Source organism: Gracilinanus agilis, chromosome 3, assembly GCF_016433145.1.
Source record: "Gracilinanus agilis isolate LMUSP501 chromosome 3, AgileGrace, whole genome shotgun sequence".
NCBI classification, from domain to species: domain Eukaryota; kingdom Metazoa; phylum Chordata; class Mammalia; order Didelphimorphia; family Didelphidae; genus Gracilinanus; species Gracilinanus agilis.
In genome coordinates this window covers 595,173,705-595,193,816 of record NC_058132.1, presented here as the reverse complement: position 1 = coordinate 595,193,816, position 20,112 = coordinate 595,173,705, and the positions used below count along the sequence as shown (strand labels likewise).

Here is a 20,112-nt window from a genome sequence, read left to right as displayed (position 1 = left end):
CTCCCTCCCTCCCTCCCTCCCTTCCTTCCTTCCTTCCTCCCTCCCTCCCTCCCTCCCTTCCTTCTTGACCAAACTGTTGTACTTTTCAGTCTGCTCATTCATATTTTTAATTTTGTGCCTTAAATGAACCAAATATATATCTTGAATTCAATCATTAATTGGCAATAAAAAGTGTCATTATACTTTTTCCATCTTTATATAATCTATGGGAATAAAAATCCTGGTTGATACTAAAAAGTATTATTTAAATCAGAAAAACAAAAAAATATTTAATGAATTTAAAAAGTAGTTTATAAGTAATATGATGCATAGCTATATATTTGAAATTAATGAGATGATAGAAATTATGTTACAAATTTGACCAATGTACATAGTTAATATGGATAATTCAGGCCAAATTATTTCTCAGTAAGTTTAGTGTTAAAATTCAAAATGAATTATTTTCAAGTTTAATTTCCTAAAAATTGAAATATTTTTGGTCGTTAGTAGTCTTCATTAATCTGTTAAGTCATATATTCTGACAATCAAGCAAGCATTTATTTATCCCCTATTATGTACCTTTTATATGTTATGGGCACCAAAAATATATAGTAAAAAAGACATCCCCTACCTCCAAAGAACTTACATTTTCATAGACACTTTATGAACTAATATGTGTTTACAAATTGAACAGGAAATAGTATGTGGAGGAAAAATAAGATGTGGTCTGAGAAGATGCCTTACTTTCTATGCATTACTTAGTCATGGATGAAAGAAATTTTTCTTAAAAGACTATTTTTAAGATAACATGTATCAGTAAATAATTTTTATTGATTTGAAGATTTTGGCCTATGTTGTCTAAATTAATAAAGTTGATACAAAATCATTGCTCAACAGCCAAAAAATATGCTTCCTGAATTTTAACATCTATTTTCAGTCAACTTACAGTATTATACAAATTTGTTTATTCGCATCACTGTTAACAGGGTCATGAAATGTACTAAATCTCATTGCTTGAATTATAAAAACAACGAAAAGAGACCCGAAATTAAATTTGAAGAAGTGAAATATTTCTCTGTACAGGTAAGTTCAAAGTTTTAATTTTAACTAATGAAATCTTTTATAGAATTACAGATAAGAATGCTAATTGTGTAAGTGTTCTCTTAATATAATTGTTACTCCAGGCTGACCTTAGTACTTTTCTCTATTCTCTCCCTTAATTATCTTATTTATTCTCATGGCTTCTTTTATAGATAGACTCCTGAAGGTAATAGGAGGCTCCTAGAGTCTATTGAATGAAGAGAATATGATCCAGATGTTAGGGAAATCACCTTGTCAGTTGAATGAAGGATGAATTAAACTGTAGGGAGAATCTTGACGTAAAGAGAACAAAAGGAAGCTATTGCAGTGGTCCAAGTGAGAAATGACAAGGGAGAATATTTGCTTTATGAGAAATGAGAAAGTTAGGCATACAAGAGAAATGGGGAGAAAAATTACAAGATTTAGAAACTAATAAGATATGTCAATGAAAGAATGAAGAGTCAAGGATGACATCCACTGGACCAACAAATCTTTCAAATATATTCTTTATAGCTTGTAGGCAGAGCTTTCCACACGGCCTACTCCCAACTTCATAGTTTGCTTTACAAAACCTGGTAAGGCAATTTGCCATGTCAAAGGGCAGAAAGTGATATTGCCTTTTCAATTGATACCTTTTGCCATCTTGCTGTCCTTAATAGCTCATGACCCAGAGATATATGAATCTGAAATGAATATGCCAGGCTAGTGCAATATAATACTATCCTTCCATTCTGTCAGATTGTTATACATTAGTTCCAAGCCCCTAGGAAGAAATAAAAAACAATGCATTCTATTTCTAAGTCTTAAGTAAAAGGGCAAAATCTTGCATTTTTGCTGTCTATAGCAAAAAAAAATTCCTTAATGGAAAATAATCGATAAAGAAGAAACAAATTGGCATACCAAGCTAATTAGAAAAGAGACAGACACTGGGTCAGTCCCAACACGTGTGCTCTTCTCACTGGCCGAAAGTCATGCAATATTGTATACTTCTGCTTTTGTTATGCAGCAACTGCAGTGGGGTCTTAGGCAAAACCCTCTGACAAGTGATCTTGCAATTTATTTCCTAGCAGTTGCCCACTGCCTTGACCTAACTATTGTGTCTTCCTGCTTGCTTTTTGCTTGTTTTGAACTTCTCTTGTTCAAACTGACTTCTGTCTAGAAATCCTTTTTTTTTTTTTGCCCAAAAATTAAGAGCCAAGGGCATCCCATTTCACTAGGAGCAATGGCTATATCTGTCCCCTCACACTCCTTTAAGAATTTTTCCTTTCATGTGAATGTAGAGCTGGAACTCTCCTGTGTTTTGTATATCTTAAAAATTAATCTCACAATCAGAATTGCATTACCTCCAGCATGGATTTCTTATGTGTGCACCTGATCTGGTCAATCTGGTCTTCCTAACTTTATCTTTCTAGGTTCTATGTCTATTTCCTTATGTAATACATTGAGGACTGAGGTATTAGAATCTAAACAAGGTAGTTCTAGTTAGGTGGCACAATGATTAGTCTTTGAATTAGGAAGATCTGACTCCTCAAATTTGGCCTCAGACAGCTGTGTGACCCTAGGCAGGTGCCTTAACCTCTCTTAGCCTCAGTGGAAATTTATTATTATATTATTATTATTATTTATTATAATAAAACAAATCATAATAACATTTACTTCACAGTTTATTATGAGGCTCAAATGAAGGTGCATTTGTAATATACTTTGTAAACTTAAAGCAATTATTATTACTATGCCATTGTTGTTGATAACAATAATAAAAATGGCCAACAATAATAATGCTTAGTATGTGCTAGGCACTGTGTTAAGTATTTTACCATTATCTCATTTGATTTCCACAATCTGAGAAGTAGGTACTACTGTTATTCTCATTTTACAGATGAGGAAACTGAAGCAAAAAGAGATTAAGTGATTTGGCCAAGGTCACAGGCTGGGTTTATAACAAAATCTGTGTCTTTAACTTTGCATCCCCAACTTCTAGTACAGTGCCTTGCACTTAGCGTACTTAATGAATATTTGTTGGCTTGGATCACTCTTGGCTAGTATTTGAGTTTCGATTTGTACTCAGATCTTTCTTACTCAAGGCCCTGCACTCTATCTATTGTGCCACCCAGTGGCAGATATGTTAGTAAATCAGTTTTATTCTTCTATTTAGTTTATTGTTATCCTTGCAGTTTCATCTATAAATGCTCTTAAAATGATCTGTCATAATGGAGTCAACATGCCAAGCTTTTAAAAAATTAATTTTCTCCTTCCCAGTTCTTTACATTTTTGTGAGATTATAATGTTTATAAGTCTGTCACCATTCTCCACTACTTAAGCTAAAATGTGAAGGAAACTAGGGTATAGAAAGGGAAGGATAGAATTCCAATAATAAGGAAAAGCCAGGGAAAATACTCAGAGTTAAGAGATGGAGTATTTTTTTTCAAAGAACAAGGAGGTCACTGTTGCTATGAATCAAGTATGTGAGGGGAGAATCATGGAGATGTGAGAAGACTTGAAAAATGGGGGGGGGGGAGTTTTGAAGGGCTTTGAATACCAGACAGAGGATTTTATATTTGATCCTGAAGGTGATGGGGAGCCAGACATTTATTGAATGATGGAGGTATATGATTAGCCTTGATCAATTTGACACTTGAGAGGAGGGAGAGACTGGGACAGGTAGACCAACCAGCAGCTATTACAATAGTCCAAGCATAAGGCAATGAGGACTTTCACCAGTGTGATAGTGGTGACAGAGGAGAAAAGGTTGGGGGGGGGGTGGGGTATACAAGAGAAGTTTCGAAAGTAAAATCAATAGAATTAGAAACAGGTTGACTATGGGAGAGTAGTGAGCACTCAAACCCTAGAGTGAGAATTAAGACATTTAATCTTTCTAGGTCTGTATTGTTTCATCTATAAAATGAGTTAGTTGGACTATGTTATTTTTAATGTCCCTCCTAGCTCTAAATCTCATGATCCTTTGACCTGGATTTGCCATTTATTAGCTGTGTGATTTTGAGCAAGTCACCTAACTGCTCTGAATTTTGATTTCCTCTTCTGTAAACAGGGAATAATTATATTTGGTTACTACTTGATAAAATTGTTGTGATCGAATTAAATAGGACATCTAAAGCACTGTTTAAAGTGTGCTTTATGTCAGCTATTATGATTATGATTATTGTTTAGGTTCCAAGACGCCATGATGATGAAAGAAATATGCTTCATTTGGAGCTAATGGAATTTGATGATTTGGAAGCATACCCTGTACTGTTGGGAAGTTTTAGCTTACATCTTTATGAAATCATTCAGGTATGTATTATTTTAATAGTCATCATTTAATAATATCAACTGAATGCCTAGCCATGCTTGATTGGTGATCATGGTTACCAAAAGTTTCAGATTCAATACTTTCAAACTCTTATGATGAGACTAAAAAACAACATCTAGTTCTAATTTGAGTTGCATTTGCTTTGTTTATACAAAAATATACTCTTGATATTAATAAATAAAATTTCTATCCAAAATGAAATGCCTTTGGAGGTAAAAGGTTCCCATCCAGTAGATGTTTTCAAGCAAAGATTAGATAAACTCTTGTTAGAGTTTGTTTTAAAGGGAATTCTTGTTCAGGCAGGACTAAGACTGTCTTCTGAGATTTCTTTCAATCCTTGGATTTTGATTTTTTAATATGTACTTAAATTGACCTGCATTTTGAATTCATACTTTCTTAATAGAATTCTCCATATGTTAGGAATAGTATTATTAGTATAACATTGGCTACCCTGGCCCTCACTGCCTGGAAGGCTAGGTAGGTTAGATTTAATTCCTTCTTCAAGGTTCTCCAGTACCCTTAACAGGGATTTAGGGAATATTTAGGCACTCTGCAAATGGCTCCAACCCTAATCAATGTTATTCTCCCAATAGTGGAGGTGTAAATCCTTAGTACCACATTTCCATCTAACCAGTAACACTCAGATTCACTTTTATACAGAAATGTTTACTTCAAAAGGCATAATCACAAATATACAAACGAACACCCCAACATAAGGGGGGTGTACTTCCCCTCCTCCTTTTAGACCATCTCAGACTCTAGAGAACAGACAGGGATTAGGTTCATAATTTAGCTCAGTTCCTATAGATCTCTATCCCAATTTCAAGTCCAAAGCTCTACCTCAGGCATCTTGGCTTTTCAGGATTTCCATCTTAGGCTGACTAGCTGTGCTATTCATCCAGTAATCCTGGTTCTGAAGTCATCATGGCTCAAACTCCTGGGTATAGTGGGGGTTACTTCAGAAACTTAAAACCGAAGTGGACAAACATCATATAATAGAAACAAATAGCCCCAGCCTCATTTCTCAGATTGAGTAAAAAGAGGCAGTAGGGAAAGGAAGTCCTTCCACTTTACCACTTAAGTGCATGGTTCCTAATCCGTAGATAAACTGTGATCTTCATTCATCCTTTGGATGAAGGAAAGAAGAAATGCTAAAAAGAGTAACAGAAAAAAGCCAGTAGAAAGGGAGCAAAAGTAGGAAATCACTCAAAGGAGGCTACTCCCACCTACATGATAGGAGATGAAGAGACCAAGTTAGGCATGGGCACTGGGCTTGCCTAAGGTTACACATACATGTGTATTTTTTGTTTATAAATAACATTTCATTTGTTACATGGTTTATATGAGTTTGAATACTATCCTATACTAATATAACATTCAATCCCATTCTCTGAGATGTCATGCATTTAAAAATTTCCCCCCCTTTTTTTTATTGCTGTCTTCCAGAAAGGATGCTTCACGGAAGAATTTTTTATGAAGATCAGGAACCTGGTAGGGTTTTGTTTCAATACATATGTAATTGAAATATTTGTAATTATTCTATGTAAAAATATTTTTAAATGTACAGGTCATATTTTAGTTTTAAATGCCTTTCATCTTTGTATTAATTCTCTCAATACTATTGTTTACCACCTGCTTTCATTATCACCGGGTTCTCATTATTCCTCTCATCTTTCTGATTGCTGAGAGTTATTTGGGCTAATGGATATTTTTAAGTAGTTAAAGAACTCCAGGACCATTTTGAGAGTCATCTTTCTGGAGATAACCTGATAGTTCTGATGAATATGATAGTGATTCCCAAAGTGGGCGCCACCACCCCCTGGTGGGTGCTGCAGCAATGCAGGAGGGCAGTGATGGCCACAGGTGCATTTATCTTTCCTATTAATTGCTATTAAAATTTAAAAAATTAATTTCCAGGGGGCTAAGTAATATTTTTCCTGGAAAGGGGATGGTAGGCCAAAAAAGTTTGGGAACCACTGGTATAGTTGAATGACTAATTAGAAGACTAATGTGACCTCAGGATCAAGAAAAATGCAAAGAGCTGCTGAGAGCTCTTATCTTATACATCTTGAGGTCATTTGGTGATTTCTGACTTCTCTGGGTCTTAGACATGACATGACTTTAGGTGTGACAGCCTTGCTTATTTAGTCAAACAGACCTAGCATCTGGGTTATAGAATGGAGGCAAAATCAAGAGAGAAATGAGATCAGATCATTTTTGGTTGACAGGTAGGGTAGAAAATAAAATGGATGCCACCTAGTATATGTGCCATATTCTAATAGATTAACTTCACATGCATAATGTTTAATGATTAGATTTTAGATTTATTAGATTAATTTAGATATGTAACTTTTAAGCTAAATCAGCTCTCATTCTGCTGTGCTCTATGTCAGGGCTCTTGGGCAGTACAATTCACTTAGTATAGGCTCACACAGAAACTGAAGGAATATACATACATGCCACACATGCTTCTGGCTGCCTCTCCTAGGAGATCAGAGCCATATACATGTGGAATAAAGCCACAAAGGAGAAAATGTCAGCATTCTAAGATTACTGCATCCATGCTGCTGCATTGTTCCCCTAAGCTTTACTTGATTTTTGCTACCAAATTCTCCCATAGAGAGGAAGCTAGGTGAAACAGTGGACAGAGTTCTGGGCCTGGAGTCAGAAAGACCTGAGTTCAAATATGACCTCAGACACTTACTGAGGGGCCCTAGGCAAGTTACTTAATTTCTGTTTATCTCAGTTTCCTCAATTGTAAAACAAGAGAAATAATAATATTTCAGTATCGTTGTGAAGATCAAGGGAAATATTTACAAATATTTCCTTAATACAATGCCCTGGAACATATACCTTCCGTTTCTGAAAGCTCCATTCCCCATGACCCCCCTCAAATTGCATGTCTATACAACCAATGGCTAGGTGGTTTCAGTGCTATTTTTTAGCACTGGCCCTGCCCAATATACACTCTCCAAAAAAAGTCTAGGTTTGGGAATCCCTGGCATACAGCTGCCACTAATGAATAAGTGCTTATTAAAAAACTTACTATATGCTAAGCACATGCTGATGCTGGGAATGCAGATACAGAGAGAAAAGCCAGATCCTTCTCTGAAGGGCCAGGCATTCTAATGGAGGAAGAAAATACAGAAGTCTTGAAGGTACTAACATGGAGGCAGAACAGAGAAAGACCAAATTGTGATTTGAAGAGGATTAAAATGAAGGTTCAGATAAGAACCCATCAGAGGGAGAGATCACTAGGGAAAGGGTATTTCCACTGTATGAATTCCAGGGCTAGAGTGATTTTCCAGTATAAAGAAGTTTCTTAGCATAGTAGAGAAAGTCCAGTATACAGCCCCTACACATCCATTTCTCTCTGCTCTTATGCTTCATTTACCCATGGGCTTGCTTAACAGTTTCAGTTTTATTTATTAAAATGAAAAGAGGTTAAAGTCACCACCAGAATACTTTTTACCTTCCATCTATGCAACTGTGAAGCTAACAAACCCCACGACTTCCCCCTCCTGTATCTTTCTGCTGCTCACTTTAGTTCATCCAGTCTTCTATGTAGCCTTATCATTCTTCTCAAGATATCTCAAGATAATAATAGCTAATGTTTATTTGGTGACTACTACATGCCAGGAAATCTGTCAGTTTTTATAAGTCAAATATGTTATTTGATCCTCAAAACAGCCAACCCAAGGAGGGGGATGTTATTATTGCCTCTATTTTACAAATGAGGAAACTGGGGCAAACAGGGGATAAGTGACTTGCCCAAGGTCACACAGCTAGGGTGTGTCTAACACAGGATTTGAAATTAGGTCTTTTTGACTCTAGTCTAGGTACTCTATCCCCTGTATTACCTGGCAGCTAAGAAGTCTTAAAGTCTTAAAACCCTTAAGTAGTAGGTATCTCTGGTCTTTGTGAATGAAAATAGGCTTAATATTTCTACATTCCTTATTTCATTCACTGAGATCTCAGTTAAGTCTTTGAAATCAATCTATTCTCTTTATGAGGAAATAAAAAATACAAGCAAATAAGAGATTTACTAAGCACAAATTATTTTTTTCTAACTTAACTATCATCTAGCCAAAGATCAGCTTGGTAGTCAGAAACACAGTAGAGTATCCCCCTATTCCTTTTCCTTTCTTCAGTCTTATCAATTTGAGATGCTTACTCAACCTATCATGGCATAGGCTGAGGTAAACTTTCAATGGCCCTCCCATTAAATCTGGTGAGATTTTTCATTTCTGTTAAGACTTGTAAATCTTTATGGATGTAAGTTCCTTGTTGAAGAAGACATTTCCATTTTTGCCATGAAAGATTCATTACCTGAGTTTCAAGCCATCCTGATTTTGTAGTGATTGCCTTTGCTCCTTGTGAAAGTTTCTGTACCTTTTGACCCTTACAAACTAGATGTTGGGAGTGAAGTCAAGTATATTGTCTCTTCCTGGAATATACCGGGCACTTAATAAATGCTTCTTGACATTGACTTGGTTTTTCTCTGTATGTAAACGAATGTGTTGCCATTCCTCATTAGGGCCTCCATGTCTAGTCTAAATTCCTTGGTAATCTAATCTTCCAGAAAGAATTTTTCCCTTTTTAATTAATGGATAGAAATTCCTTTCCCCACCCGAACAGCAGCTATTATATATTTCAAACATGTGTTCCTGAAAATATATAAAATGTGGAATGACAGTGTTTGTTTCTGTACCCCATGAAGTACTACCTCATTTTGGAGGGTGGAATCAGTGCCCCAGAGTTTTTCCTCCTTAAAGCTTCCATAGGATCATTGATTTAGGACTAGAAGGGATCTTAGGAGTCATTTAATCCAGCTACTAATTTTACAGTTGAGGAAAGTCAGACCCAGTGAAGTTAAGTGATTTGTCTAAACTCAAAAAATATCAAAGAGAATAAATGAATTACAATCATCTAGTCCATAATAACATTAAAATGGTGATTGGTGCAAATGCCTGTTTGGAAACAACTGCTTCCAGTCTTGCTATCATGTACACACACACACACACACACACACACACACACACACACACACACACACACACAATATCCTCAATTTTATTAGTTAACTTCTTTTAGTCACCAGCCAGAATACTTTTTACCTTCCATCTGTGTAACTGTGGAGCTAACAAACCCCATGACTTCCCCCTCCTGTATCTTTCTGCTACTCACTTTAGTTCATTCAGTTTTCTATGTAGCCTTATCATTCTTCTCTTAATCTTTAACTCAGCATCTTTCCTAATTCTGTTGTCTTTCAGTTCTCACAGTTGCCTCCTTTTCTCATTGTTGGTAGTATGTTATCAGGGACTTCTCAGAAGTGCTAACCCTAATTGAATCGTGTGTGTGTGTGTGTGTGTGTGTGTGTGTGTGTGTGTGTGACTGTGAATTTCCTCTTTCCTATACGTGCTCTCTAAACTTGAGTCCATCCTTTCTACAAGTCTTCTATGTATTTGTGAGAGAGTGGGGTCCAAGACTTTTAGGGTTTAGTTCTTTGTATCAACTGTTCTTACTATAGCCCCTCAGTAACTATCCATTTTATATGCTAAAATTACCTCTGGCTAATTGATGATCATTGGGGAGTCTACTGACAAATGCTTATGAACAATAATACTAGAAACTAACCTTTGAGGAGGGTTATTAACCCCTAGAATCCCTAGATGTCTTCCAGACATATGTTAAGATGATAAGAATACATGACTACAGAAATAATTTTGTTCAGTGAGACTTAAAATAGAAAAAAATCATATATTCTCCAAAGCTTCACTGTTATGAAGGATGACTTCCATAGTCTTAGTAGAAATGTTCATTTTGTGGATGACACTGTGCTGATAGATTACTTCAAACCCCAACACAATATACAGATTCCTAGAGATTTACGTAGTAGTCTACATGGGGATTTTAGTTAAGTATATATTTTACCCAGTTAAATATTTAAACAAATTAGGTATTTGTTTTTTTTTTACCCTGATTTTGACATGCAGTTTGGTGACTAGTTCATTTAATTATTTTATTTTTATTTTTAAATTTTTATTATTTTAATTTTTTAAAATTTAATTTAATTTTTAAAATTAATTTTAATTTTTAATTCATAATTAAAATTCATTTAATTAATTTATCAATATAAATCTCAGATAATTACTGCAGATAGATAATGAACCAGTTCCATGTTCAACAGAAAAGGGAAAAAAGGATAATATTTTGGAAACCGCACAGCACTTTAAGTAATTTTAAGCTGCTCCCTTTGAGCAAAATCCATATTTTTCTATACGTTCCTCTGGTGATACTATTTGGTTGCAAATCATGTAATACTCACATCTCTAAAGAATTAGTATTGCATGTGACCCAAATGGGAAAATATATGGTGTGGGTTTAAGTCATCCTATTGTAGCTTACTGTCAACAGCAAACAGTCGCATATTTAAGAAGTGGTTTAAAAGATTAAGAGGGGAGGTAGGCTAGTCACTTAACAAGAATGAATGGTAACAGGTTGTAGACAAGTAACTTTTGTGTTGCACCACTATCCCCAAATATTATAAAGAACCCAAGAAAAACCATCAATACATTGTTAATCTTTTTCTGAACATTTCTCAATGTAGGAAGACAGGAGATGTTGCATTTTTAGCACATAGAAGACAGTATAAAAGTCAAACATTTGTCATTGTTGCTCCCAAAAATATGACATGAAGAAAAAAATGTCATACAGATAGTTAGGGCAAGGGCCTTGCACTCTTCATTTAACTTTCGTTTTTATTAACTTTATTTGCATACCACTCAGACAATTTAAAGGACATTCTGGCTGGCTTTTTTTTGGCTGTTCTTAGCTAAATGAAGTTCATGGAGTTGTTAGGATGGCACTGTTGAGGAGAGGTTGTCATCCCTTAGTTGTTTCACTGTAAAAGATGGTTCTTTTTTTTTTCTTTTCTTTTAAACCTTTGCCTCCTGTCTTAGTATAAATTGTTACGATTAAAAATGATAAAGACTGAGATAATAAGAGAAATTAGTAGTTTAATTAAAGCCATGCTGTAGGTATAAAACCATTAGACCACGCGCCCATTATAGATTACAAAACATACATTTTCTTCTGAGAATTATACAAAATTCTAAGATAGAAGAGCAGCCAGGGTTAGGCAATCATGGTTAATGTGTCCTGCCCAAGGTCACACAGCTAGGAAACACAGATGGGTTCAAACAGCCTAGCAAATAGTTAAAAAAAAAACACAAAAAAAACCACTAAAGTCCAGAACAGAGATGGTGAATCTTTTATTAGAGATGAAATGCCGGCCCCGCCGGACTAAGTACTGTAGCTACTTCGCTCAGACTGTGTACCATGCTCCTTCCCCCAACCAAGTGCCAGGCATACCCTGTTCCCTCTCCTTACCTCACACAGGGAAGGGAGGAAGCACTCCCATTGGGCTGTTGTTTAGAAGGGTGAGTGATGTGAAAAAAATGTCCTTAAGTATGGTGGAGAGGGGGAAGGGAGCAGCTCTGCCCAAGTCCCTCTGCCTTAAATAGTATAAAACTCTGGGTGGGGGGAGGGTGGCCATGTGCCTACAGAGAATGCTGTGTGTGCCATCTTTGGTACCTGTGCCATAGGTTCACCATCAATGGTCCAGAAGATGGTAGCAGAAGGAAGCTAAGTGACCACAAAACCCATGAAATGCTACATTAAAACAACCACCAATCTTTTGTTGTCTTTAGAATTTTTTTGCCTTTCAGATATTAACCTTCCTTACAGGTTCATGCTAGTCTTGCTAAGACTAATTTTCACAGGAAAATTTCCATGTAAATCCAGAATTTATTATAAGACACTTTTGGCTTTTCTAACTTTCTGCACTACTATATGTAGTAAAAAGTTTTACTTTGTTACTTTATTCATTAAAATAACATTCTGATCTAATATATGAAAATGAATTTGTCACATGTTTAGGTTGTCTGCAGGGTTGAAGTGGAATTTATGTTTTCCTATGGAAACTTTGGTTATGGCTTTTCACATCAGGTTAGTTCCTTTTTACTTTGTTATATTGAAGTTTTCAGTAATAATATTCTCAGACTTTTTTTTGCTTATTGTGAATTTAACAATGATCAGCAAACATTTAAGTATTCAAAAATATTATGTATTGCATATAGTTTGCTTTTTAAAGAAATATTTATATATAAATAGATATATTTTAGCAGGATAACAAAATTGTTCTAATTAAGGAGTACTTCTTCACATTTGTGAACTTTTTATCTTTAATATTTTGATAGCTATTTCAGGATAATAGGCTTCCATTGTATTTTGTATATTTATATTTTTGTATATTGTATGTATTTTGTGTATTTAGAAATATTATTCTGAGAAGCAGTCCTTAGGTGTCACCAGATTGCTAGAGATAAAAAAAAATGTTAAGAAGCACTGCTGTATTTGTGTTCCCTTCTGTGGTTTAAAAAATGTTTCATTAATGCTTTTTAAAAATTACATATCTGCCTTTATCCATTAATTCACTACTTTCTCATTTTCCCCAAATAGAAGCCCTTCATATATATATGCATATATGTGCATAACACATATATGCATATATATATCTTCATATATATATGCATATATGTGCATAACACATATATGCATATATATATGATATACACATACACACAAATCTATGTGACTATATACATGTATATACCTGTATATGTGTGTTGGTAAAGCAAAAAAAATCAACATATAGGCCACATCTGAGAATGCACATCTCAATACTAGTTTGAGTTACTGAAAATATACATATCCAGATTTTCCTCAACCTAAAGTTCCTTTATTTTTTTTCTCTTATTTTATTGTTTTACCAAACACTAGATTATCATGGTCATTTACTACTCATTGTGTATTTAATCTGTTCCCCTCCATTCCATTTCATAGGAAGTACCAGATTGCTTTGATGATTATCACTTTGTAATACAGTTTTAGATCTGCTACTGCTTGGCCACTTCACATTTTTTCTTTGATTTCCTTGACCTTTTGTTCTTGCAAATGAAATTTATTATCTTTTCTAGCTTTAGCACTGTGAAATAATTTTGTGGTAGTTTGGCATGGCATTGAATAATTAAATTAATTTAGATACAATTGCCATTTTAATTATATTGACTCAGCTTACCCAATAGCAATTAATATTTTCCAGTTGTTTAAATCTGATTTTATTTGCGTGAAAAATGTTTCGTGTTCATATAGGTCCTAGATTTGTCTTGGCAGATAGATTCCTATGTACTTTATATTGTCTACAGTTATTTTAAATGGAATTTCTCTTTCTATCTATTCCTGCTGGATTTTATTAGAATCTATAGAAATGCTGGTAATTTATGTGGGTTTATTTTATATCCTGCAACTCTGCCGAATTTTTTGATTTTTATATAGGAATATAAACAGTGAGTCACATTTGAAAGTCAAATTTTCTATTCAGCTCTGATCTTTGCATCAGAAATGCTTGAAAGTGTTCTATTTCATTAAATATCCATTGTCCCCCTACCCCCCCAAAAAAGGATTATACTCAGTTTTTATTAGGTAAATTATTCTTGGTTTAATCATAGCTTCTTTGCCTTCCAGAATATCATAGTCTAAACCCTCTAAGCCCTCAATTCCTTTAATTTGGAATCTGCTAAAGCTTGTGTGATCCTGACTGTGGCTTGATAATATTTGAATCGTTTCTCTCTGGTGATTTGCAGTATTTTCTTTTTTACCTAAAAGGTCTGGAATTTGGCTATAATACTCCTATAAGTTTTCATTTTGAGATTTCTTTTCATGAGGTGATTGATGAATTCTTTTGATTTTTATTTTACCCTCCATTCTAGGAAATCTGTGCAGTTTTCACTGATAATCTTTTTTTAAAAAACTGGCTTTTAAATTTCATTTTTCAATTAACAAGGGTTTATTTTCTCTTCCTCTTGCTTTTCCCTTCTCCCATACTAAACAAAAAAGGAAAAGGAAAGGAAAATGCTCTTAGTAAATACAAATTTCCCTATTGGCTATGTCCAGAAATGAATTCATTCTGCATCATGAATCCATCATCTCTCTGTCAGGGGATGGGTAGCATGCTTCATCTTTAATACTTTGGAATCATAATTTGTCATTACATTACAGGATTCTCAGTTCTTTCAAAGCTATTTTTCTTTACAATGTTGTTATTTTTAAAAACTGTTCTTCTGGTTCCATTTTACTCTGAATCTGCTCTTTTTTCCCTGAAATTGTCCTTTTTGCCATTTCTTATGGTGTAGTTTATTCTGTTATTTCCACAAACCAAAATTTGTTCATCTGCTTCATAATGGAAGAGTACTAGTTTCCAGTATTTTGGGTCCTGTACAAATACCTGTTATAAATGTTTTTGTGCATATTGCTCTCCTTTTTTTTCTCTCTTTGCAGTACAGACTTAGTAATAGTATCAATGGGTCTAAGTGACTTTTGGAACACAGTTCAAAATTGCCTTTTAGAATGGCTGGACCAATTCTTATCTATACCAACATTGCATTAAATATATCTGTTTTCCTGCAGTTCCTCCAACAATGGCATTTCATTTCTCACCCAGCTGCATTCATCTTTACTTCTTTGGCTTCTCCATCAATGGCCCCAGTAAACTTATCACTGGGAAATCTCCTCACCTTGGAAGATCCAAGAAATCATATTATTCACACCTTATCAGTCCCCTCTGCCCCTCTGATTAGAAGGTGGAGTCCCAAATTCCTCCATTTAAGAAGAGGAAATGGAATTGACATTTCCTCATATTCTACCTGGTTCCACTCATTTTGGACTTCTTTGGCATCTCCCTATGTTCCTCTTACCAAATTGCCCCCTCTCCTATCTCTCCCTCCCCCCAATAATCTTTTCAGCTTTTTAGTATGTATTTATTTATTTTATCAGAAGCTTGTTGAGGGGAAGAACTGTCTTTTTTTTTATATTTATATTCCCAATGCTTTGTATAGTGACTGACACATAATAGATACTTAATATTTATTTGCTATTGAAATATTTATTGACAATTGTAATTTTTCTTTTTTGGTCATTTTAGCCCATCTGATAGGTGTGACATAGAACCTCAGAGTTGCTTTAATTTGAATTTCTCCAATAATTAGTGATTTGGAATATTTTTAATATGGTTGTCGATAGCTTCGATTTCTTCCTTTGAAAATTGCCTGTCCATCAATTATATAACAGTGATTCTCTGACCTACATTATTTGAGAATTGTGTTATATTTTCACCTTTCTCAGAGTTTTCCAGGACACTCAGGGATTTGGCACAGGACCTCTCATCTTTTCCAAAGGAGGAAATGCTCACAAATTGTGTTCTCCTAATTTTTGAGATCCAAGGACTTCAGCTCTACTTTGCTACTTAACAGTTAGATCAACTTATACAGAGGTATATTTTCTCCAAAAGTTTAGCCAGAAAAAAATAGAGGCATTTCCTCCCAATATCACAAAGCATGATGCTACTATACCACCTCTGGGGGAGGGGAGGTATTAGGTACACAGTTTAGCTCATTTTCTACATAGCATCAGCCCCAGTGATTTCCAAGTTCAAATCTTCCTTTAGGCTTGCATCTTGTGTTTTAGTTTCTCAGGTATTCTCTAATAGACTGATTTCAACATGTGGCCTGGACTGCTGGGCTTTAAGATCTCCATAACTCAAGTTCCTGAATCAGGGATGCCATTGTAACGGGTCTGGGAAATGCCAGTTAGTGGGTTCACAGAGAGCTCCCATGAGTGTTGGGGGAGAGCCCTGCCCCCAACTGATCACCACCAGTTAGGAGTCAGGTTTCAGCATGTTTCTGGCCTGCAGAAATGACTGAATTGAAACTTAGAGTAAGAGGGTGGCAGGCTGAGAGTTTAGACATGCAGAGAGATAGTAAGCAGAGCTAGAGTAGAGAGTCAGAGAGATGGGCAAAATCTGTCAGGCACAATTGAGTCAAGAATTATGGGGAACTTAGGGGGCTATGAGTGGGATCACAGATTCCCTTTTATTGAGCATATAGATCCAGTATTTATATAGTTTCTACACATTACGATCAAAGGAAAATAATAATCAGGAGCATACATCCTTGGTACCAATTAAAGTACACAGGTGTCACCTACATTAAGGAGTACATACACTTTGTCAATAATAATCTTCAAAGCCCTCTTTGGTCTGTCATTACTGGCAGAAGAAGTACAGAAGCATTAAGATTTGCATGAAGGCCACTGTCCCAGAAATAGGGCTCAAGGTTTGTGATAGTAAATTAGCTGGTCAGGATGCCAACTAAGAAAGCCAGGTGTTCTTTAGACAAGGATTTGTAGACTTACGAGGTCAAGACTGGTCCTTGCCAGGGTTGGAGGCAGACTATAAATATGTCTTTTCTGGCTGCTTTTGTTTCAATGGGCCAAGAATGTCCTTATGGACTTTTCATGCCATTTTCTGCAACTAGAACTTTTTATGCTTCTCTTGAGCCTTGTGTTTAAATGTCATATTTTCTATTCAGCTCTAGTCATTTCATCAGGAATGCTTAAAAGTCCTTAATTTCATTAAATATCAATTTTTTACCCTGAGAGATCTAATTATTTTTCTGGGTAGGTTATTCTTATTCTAATCTCTCTATGTGGAAGCTGCTAAATCTTCTGTGATCCTGATTGTGGCTCCATAACATTTGAGTTCTTTCTTTCTGGTGGCTTGAAGTATTTTCTCTGACTTAGGAGCTTGGGAATTTGACTATAACATTCCTGGGTGTTTTCATTTTGTGATCTCTTTTAGGAGGTGATTAGTTGATTCTCTCAATTTCTATTTTACCCTCTGAATCTGAGATATTAGGGCAGTTTGCCTTAATAATTTCTTGAAATATATCAGTCTTTCTTTGATCTTGGCTTTCAATAATTCTTCTTTTTAAAAAACTATTATCTTCCACCTTAGAATCAATTCTATATATTGGCTCCAAGCTAGAACAGTAGAAAGGACTAGGTGAAGGGGGTTAAGTGACTTTCTCTTTTCTATAAGTCCCCTACTCCCTCTTCTCTTATCCCCTTCCCTCCTACTTTCCTGCAGGATATAATGGATTTCTACACCCAATTGATTGTGTATAGTCTTCCTTCATTGAGCCAATTCCAATGAGAGTAAAGTTCATGTACTCTTCTCCCTACACGCTGCCCCCAAATTCCCTTCCACTGTAAAAGTTCTTTCATGCTTCTTTTATATGCAATAATTTATCCCATTCCATTTTTCATTCCCCCTCTTCCCAGTGCATTCCTCTTTCTCATGCCTTAATTTTTCATATTCCACTTATCCCCTCAACTTCTTTCTATGTACTCCTTCTAACTGCCCTAATAATGATAAAGTTCTTAAAAATTATAAGAATCATCTTTCTATGTATGTAAATAGTTTAACATAATTGAATGCTTTTTGATTTCCCTTTCTTGTTTACCTTTTTTATGATTCTCTTGAATCTTGTATTTGAGAATCAAATTTTCCATTCAGCCCTGGTTTTTTCATCAGGAATATTTAAAATTCATTCAATTCTCATTTTTTCCCCTGAAGGATTGTACTCAGTTTTTCTTTTTCTTTTTTTCTTTTTATTGTTAAAAAAAACCCTTACCTTCCATCTTAGAATCAATACTTTGTATTGGTTCTAAGGCAGAAGAGTGGTAAGGGCTAGGCAATGAAAGTTAAGTAACTTGCTCAGGGTCACGCAGCTAGCAAGTGTGTGAGGCCAGATTTGAACCTAGGACCTCCCATCTCTAGACCTGACTCTCAATCCACTGAGCTACCCAGCTGCCCCCATTAGTATTTCTGGATAAATGATTCTTGGCTGAAATCTTAGCTCCTTTGCCCTCTAGATTATCATATTTCAGGTCTTCTTATCCATTAATGTAGAAATTGCTAAATCTTGTGTTATCCTGACTGCGGCATCATGATATTTGAATTATTTCTTTCTGGCTGTTTACAATATTTTCTCCTTGAACTGGGAGTTATGGAATTTGGCTATAATATTCCTGGGAGTTATCCTTTTGGAACCTTTTTCAGGAGATGAATCAGTAGATTCTTTCCATTTTTATTTTACCCTCTGGTTATAGAATATCAGAGCAGTTTTCCTTGATAATATTGAGAAAGATGATGTCCAAGCTCTTTTTAATTATGACTTTCAGTTAGTCCAATAATTCTTAGGTCATCTCTCCTGGATTTATTTTCCAGGTCAGTTGTTTTTCCAGTGAGATATTTTACATTTTCTTCCATTTTAAAATTGTTTTGTCTTTGACTATTTCTTTATCTCTCATGAAGTCATTAGCTTCCACTTGTACAGTTCTATTTTTTAAGACATAATTTTCTTGAGTGAGCTTTTGTACCTCCTTTTCAATTTGCCCAATTCTACTTTTTAAAGAGTTCTTTTCCACAGTGAATTTTTGTGCATTTTTATCTATAGCCAATCTGCTTTTAAAGAAATTCTTCTCTACAATACAATTTTATATATCTTTTTCCATTTGACCAATTCTGTTTTTTAAAAAGTTCTTCTCTTTGTTGGATTTTTGTGCCTCTTTTACCAATTGTTCTACTCTGATTTTTAAGATATTATTTTTTCAGTTTTTTTTGCCTCTTTTATAAAGCTGTTGACTTTTTTCATGATTTTCCTATATTGAGTTTCTTTCACCAATTTCTGTTCAACCTCTCTTATTTGATTTTTAAAGTCCTTTTTGAGCTCCTTCAACAATTCTTTTTGGTCTGGTCTGCAATTTATATTTTTCTTGGAGGCTTTGGATGCTGAGTATTGTTTGTGTTTTAGTCTTCTCTCACCAAAATAACTTCCTTTGTTGTTTGCACATTTTCTAGCTTTTTTCTTTTCTTTTAATTAAAAAAACTTTAATGTTGGACTTCTGGACCTGTGGTGAAGGGAACACTATTCTAAGCTTCAGATTCTTTGTGCAGCTGCTTTCCAAGCTAGATCTGGGGTCTATTAAGAAAGGTATGTGTAACAATAAGAACTCTTTTCTGCCTTGGAACTGTGACCAGGCTCCCCTGTTCTCCTGTGGTCACAAGTGCTTGGTGTAATGATGAAGTGGTGCATCACACCCTGAGATTCACCCTAGGACTGCAACCTGGTTCTGTATATGGGCAATGCAACAAGAGTCCTACACCAAGAGCCAGCAAAGGGACCTTTGTAATCTCTTTCTCAACATTTATCCAACACCTCACCCCCTCCATTATCATCTGTGTTGCTTTGTATTCCAATTCTATGTGCATTAGATCCTTTGTGCCAGTCTTCTAAGTTGTTTTGGGCTAAAAAATTATGTTGTCCCATCTTCTTGTGGGTTATATTGTCCAAAAATTTGTTTTTAGACATTATGTAATAGTTTTTGGAGGGTAATTTGGTAGAGATTAGCTGGGCCAGTGTATTTTCTCTACTATTTTCACCAATTCTATTTTTTAAATTGTGTGCCCCTTTTTTCACTTGGCTTATTCTTCTTTTTAAATAGTTCAGTGAATTTTTGTGTCTCTTTTACCATTAGACTTTCGCCTTATCGTCTTCTGAGTTTACATCTTGATCTTCCTTTCCACTGTAGTAGATTTTTTTAATGAATTCCTTTTTTGTTGTTTGCTCATTTTGTCCAACCTATTTATTTTCTTTGAACTTTTTGTTAAAGTTGCGTTCTGCTCACCACTGGATAGTAAGGCATAGATGTGTCATGCTTCAAGCTTTTTCATGCTGCTGTTTTTAGAACTAGTTCTGGGAGTCTGCAAATTTTTAGTGTTT

General features: G+C 35.1%; 1 protein-coding gene across 1 annotated transcript in view; it reads left to right on the top strand.

Moving 5' to 3' along the window:
• Positions 1-20,112, top strand: part of C2CD6 (C2 calcium dependent domain containing 6) — a 120,947-nt gene that overhangs the window by 22,839 nt on the left and 77,996 nt on the right. The window contains exons 4-7 of the mRNA XM_044670641.1: positions 917-1,062; positions 4,228-4,350; positions 5,816-5,860; positions 12,311-12,379. Of these exons, the coding sequence (XP_044526576.1) occupies positions 917-1,062; positions 4,228-4,350; positions 5,816-5,860; positions 12,311-12,379 (383 nt within the window). The remainder of the gene's footprint in view (positions 1-916; positions 1,063-4,227; positions 4,351-5,815; positions 5,861-12,310; positions 12,380-20,112) is intronic.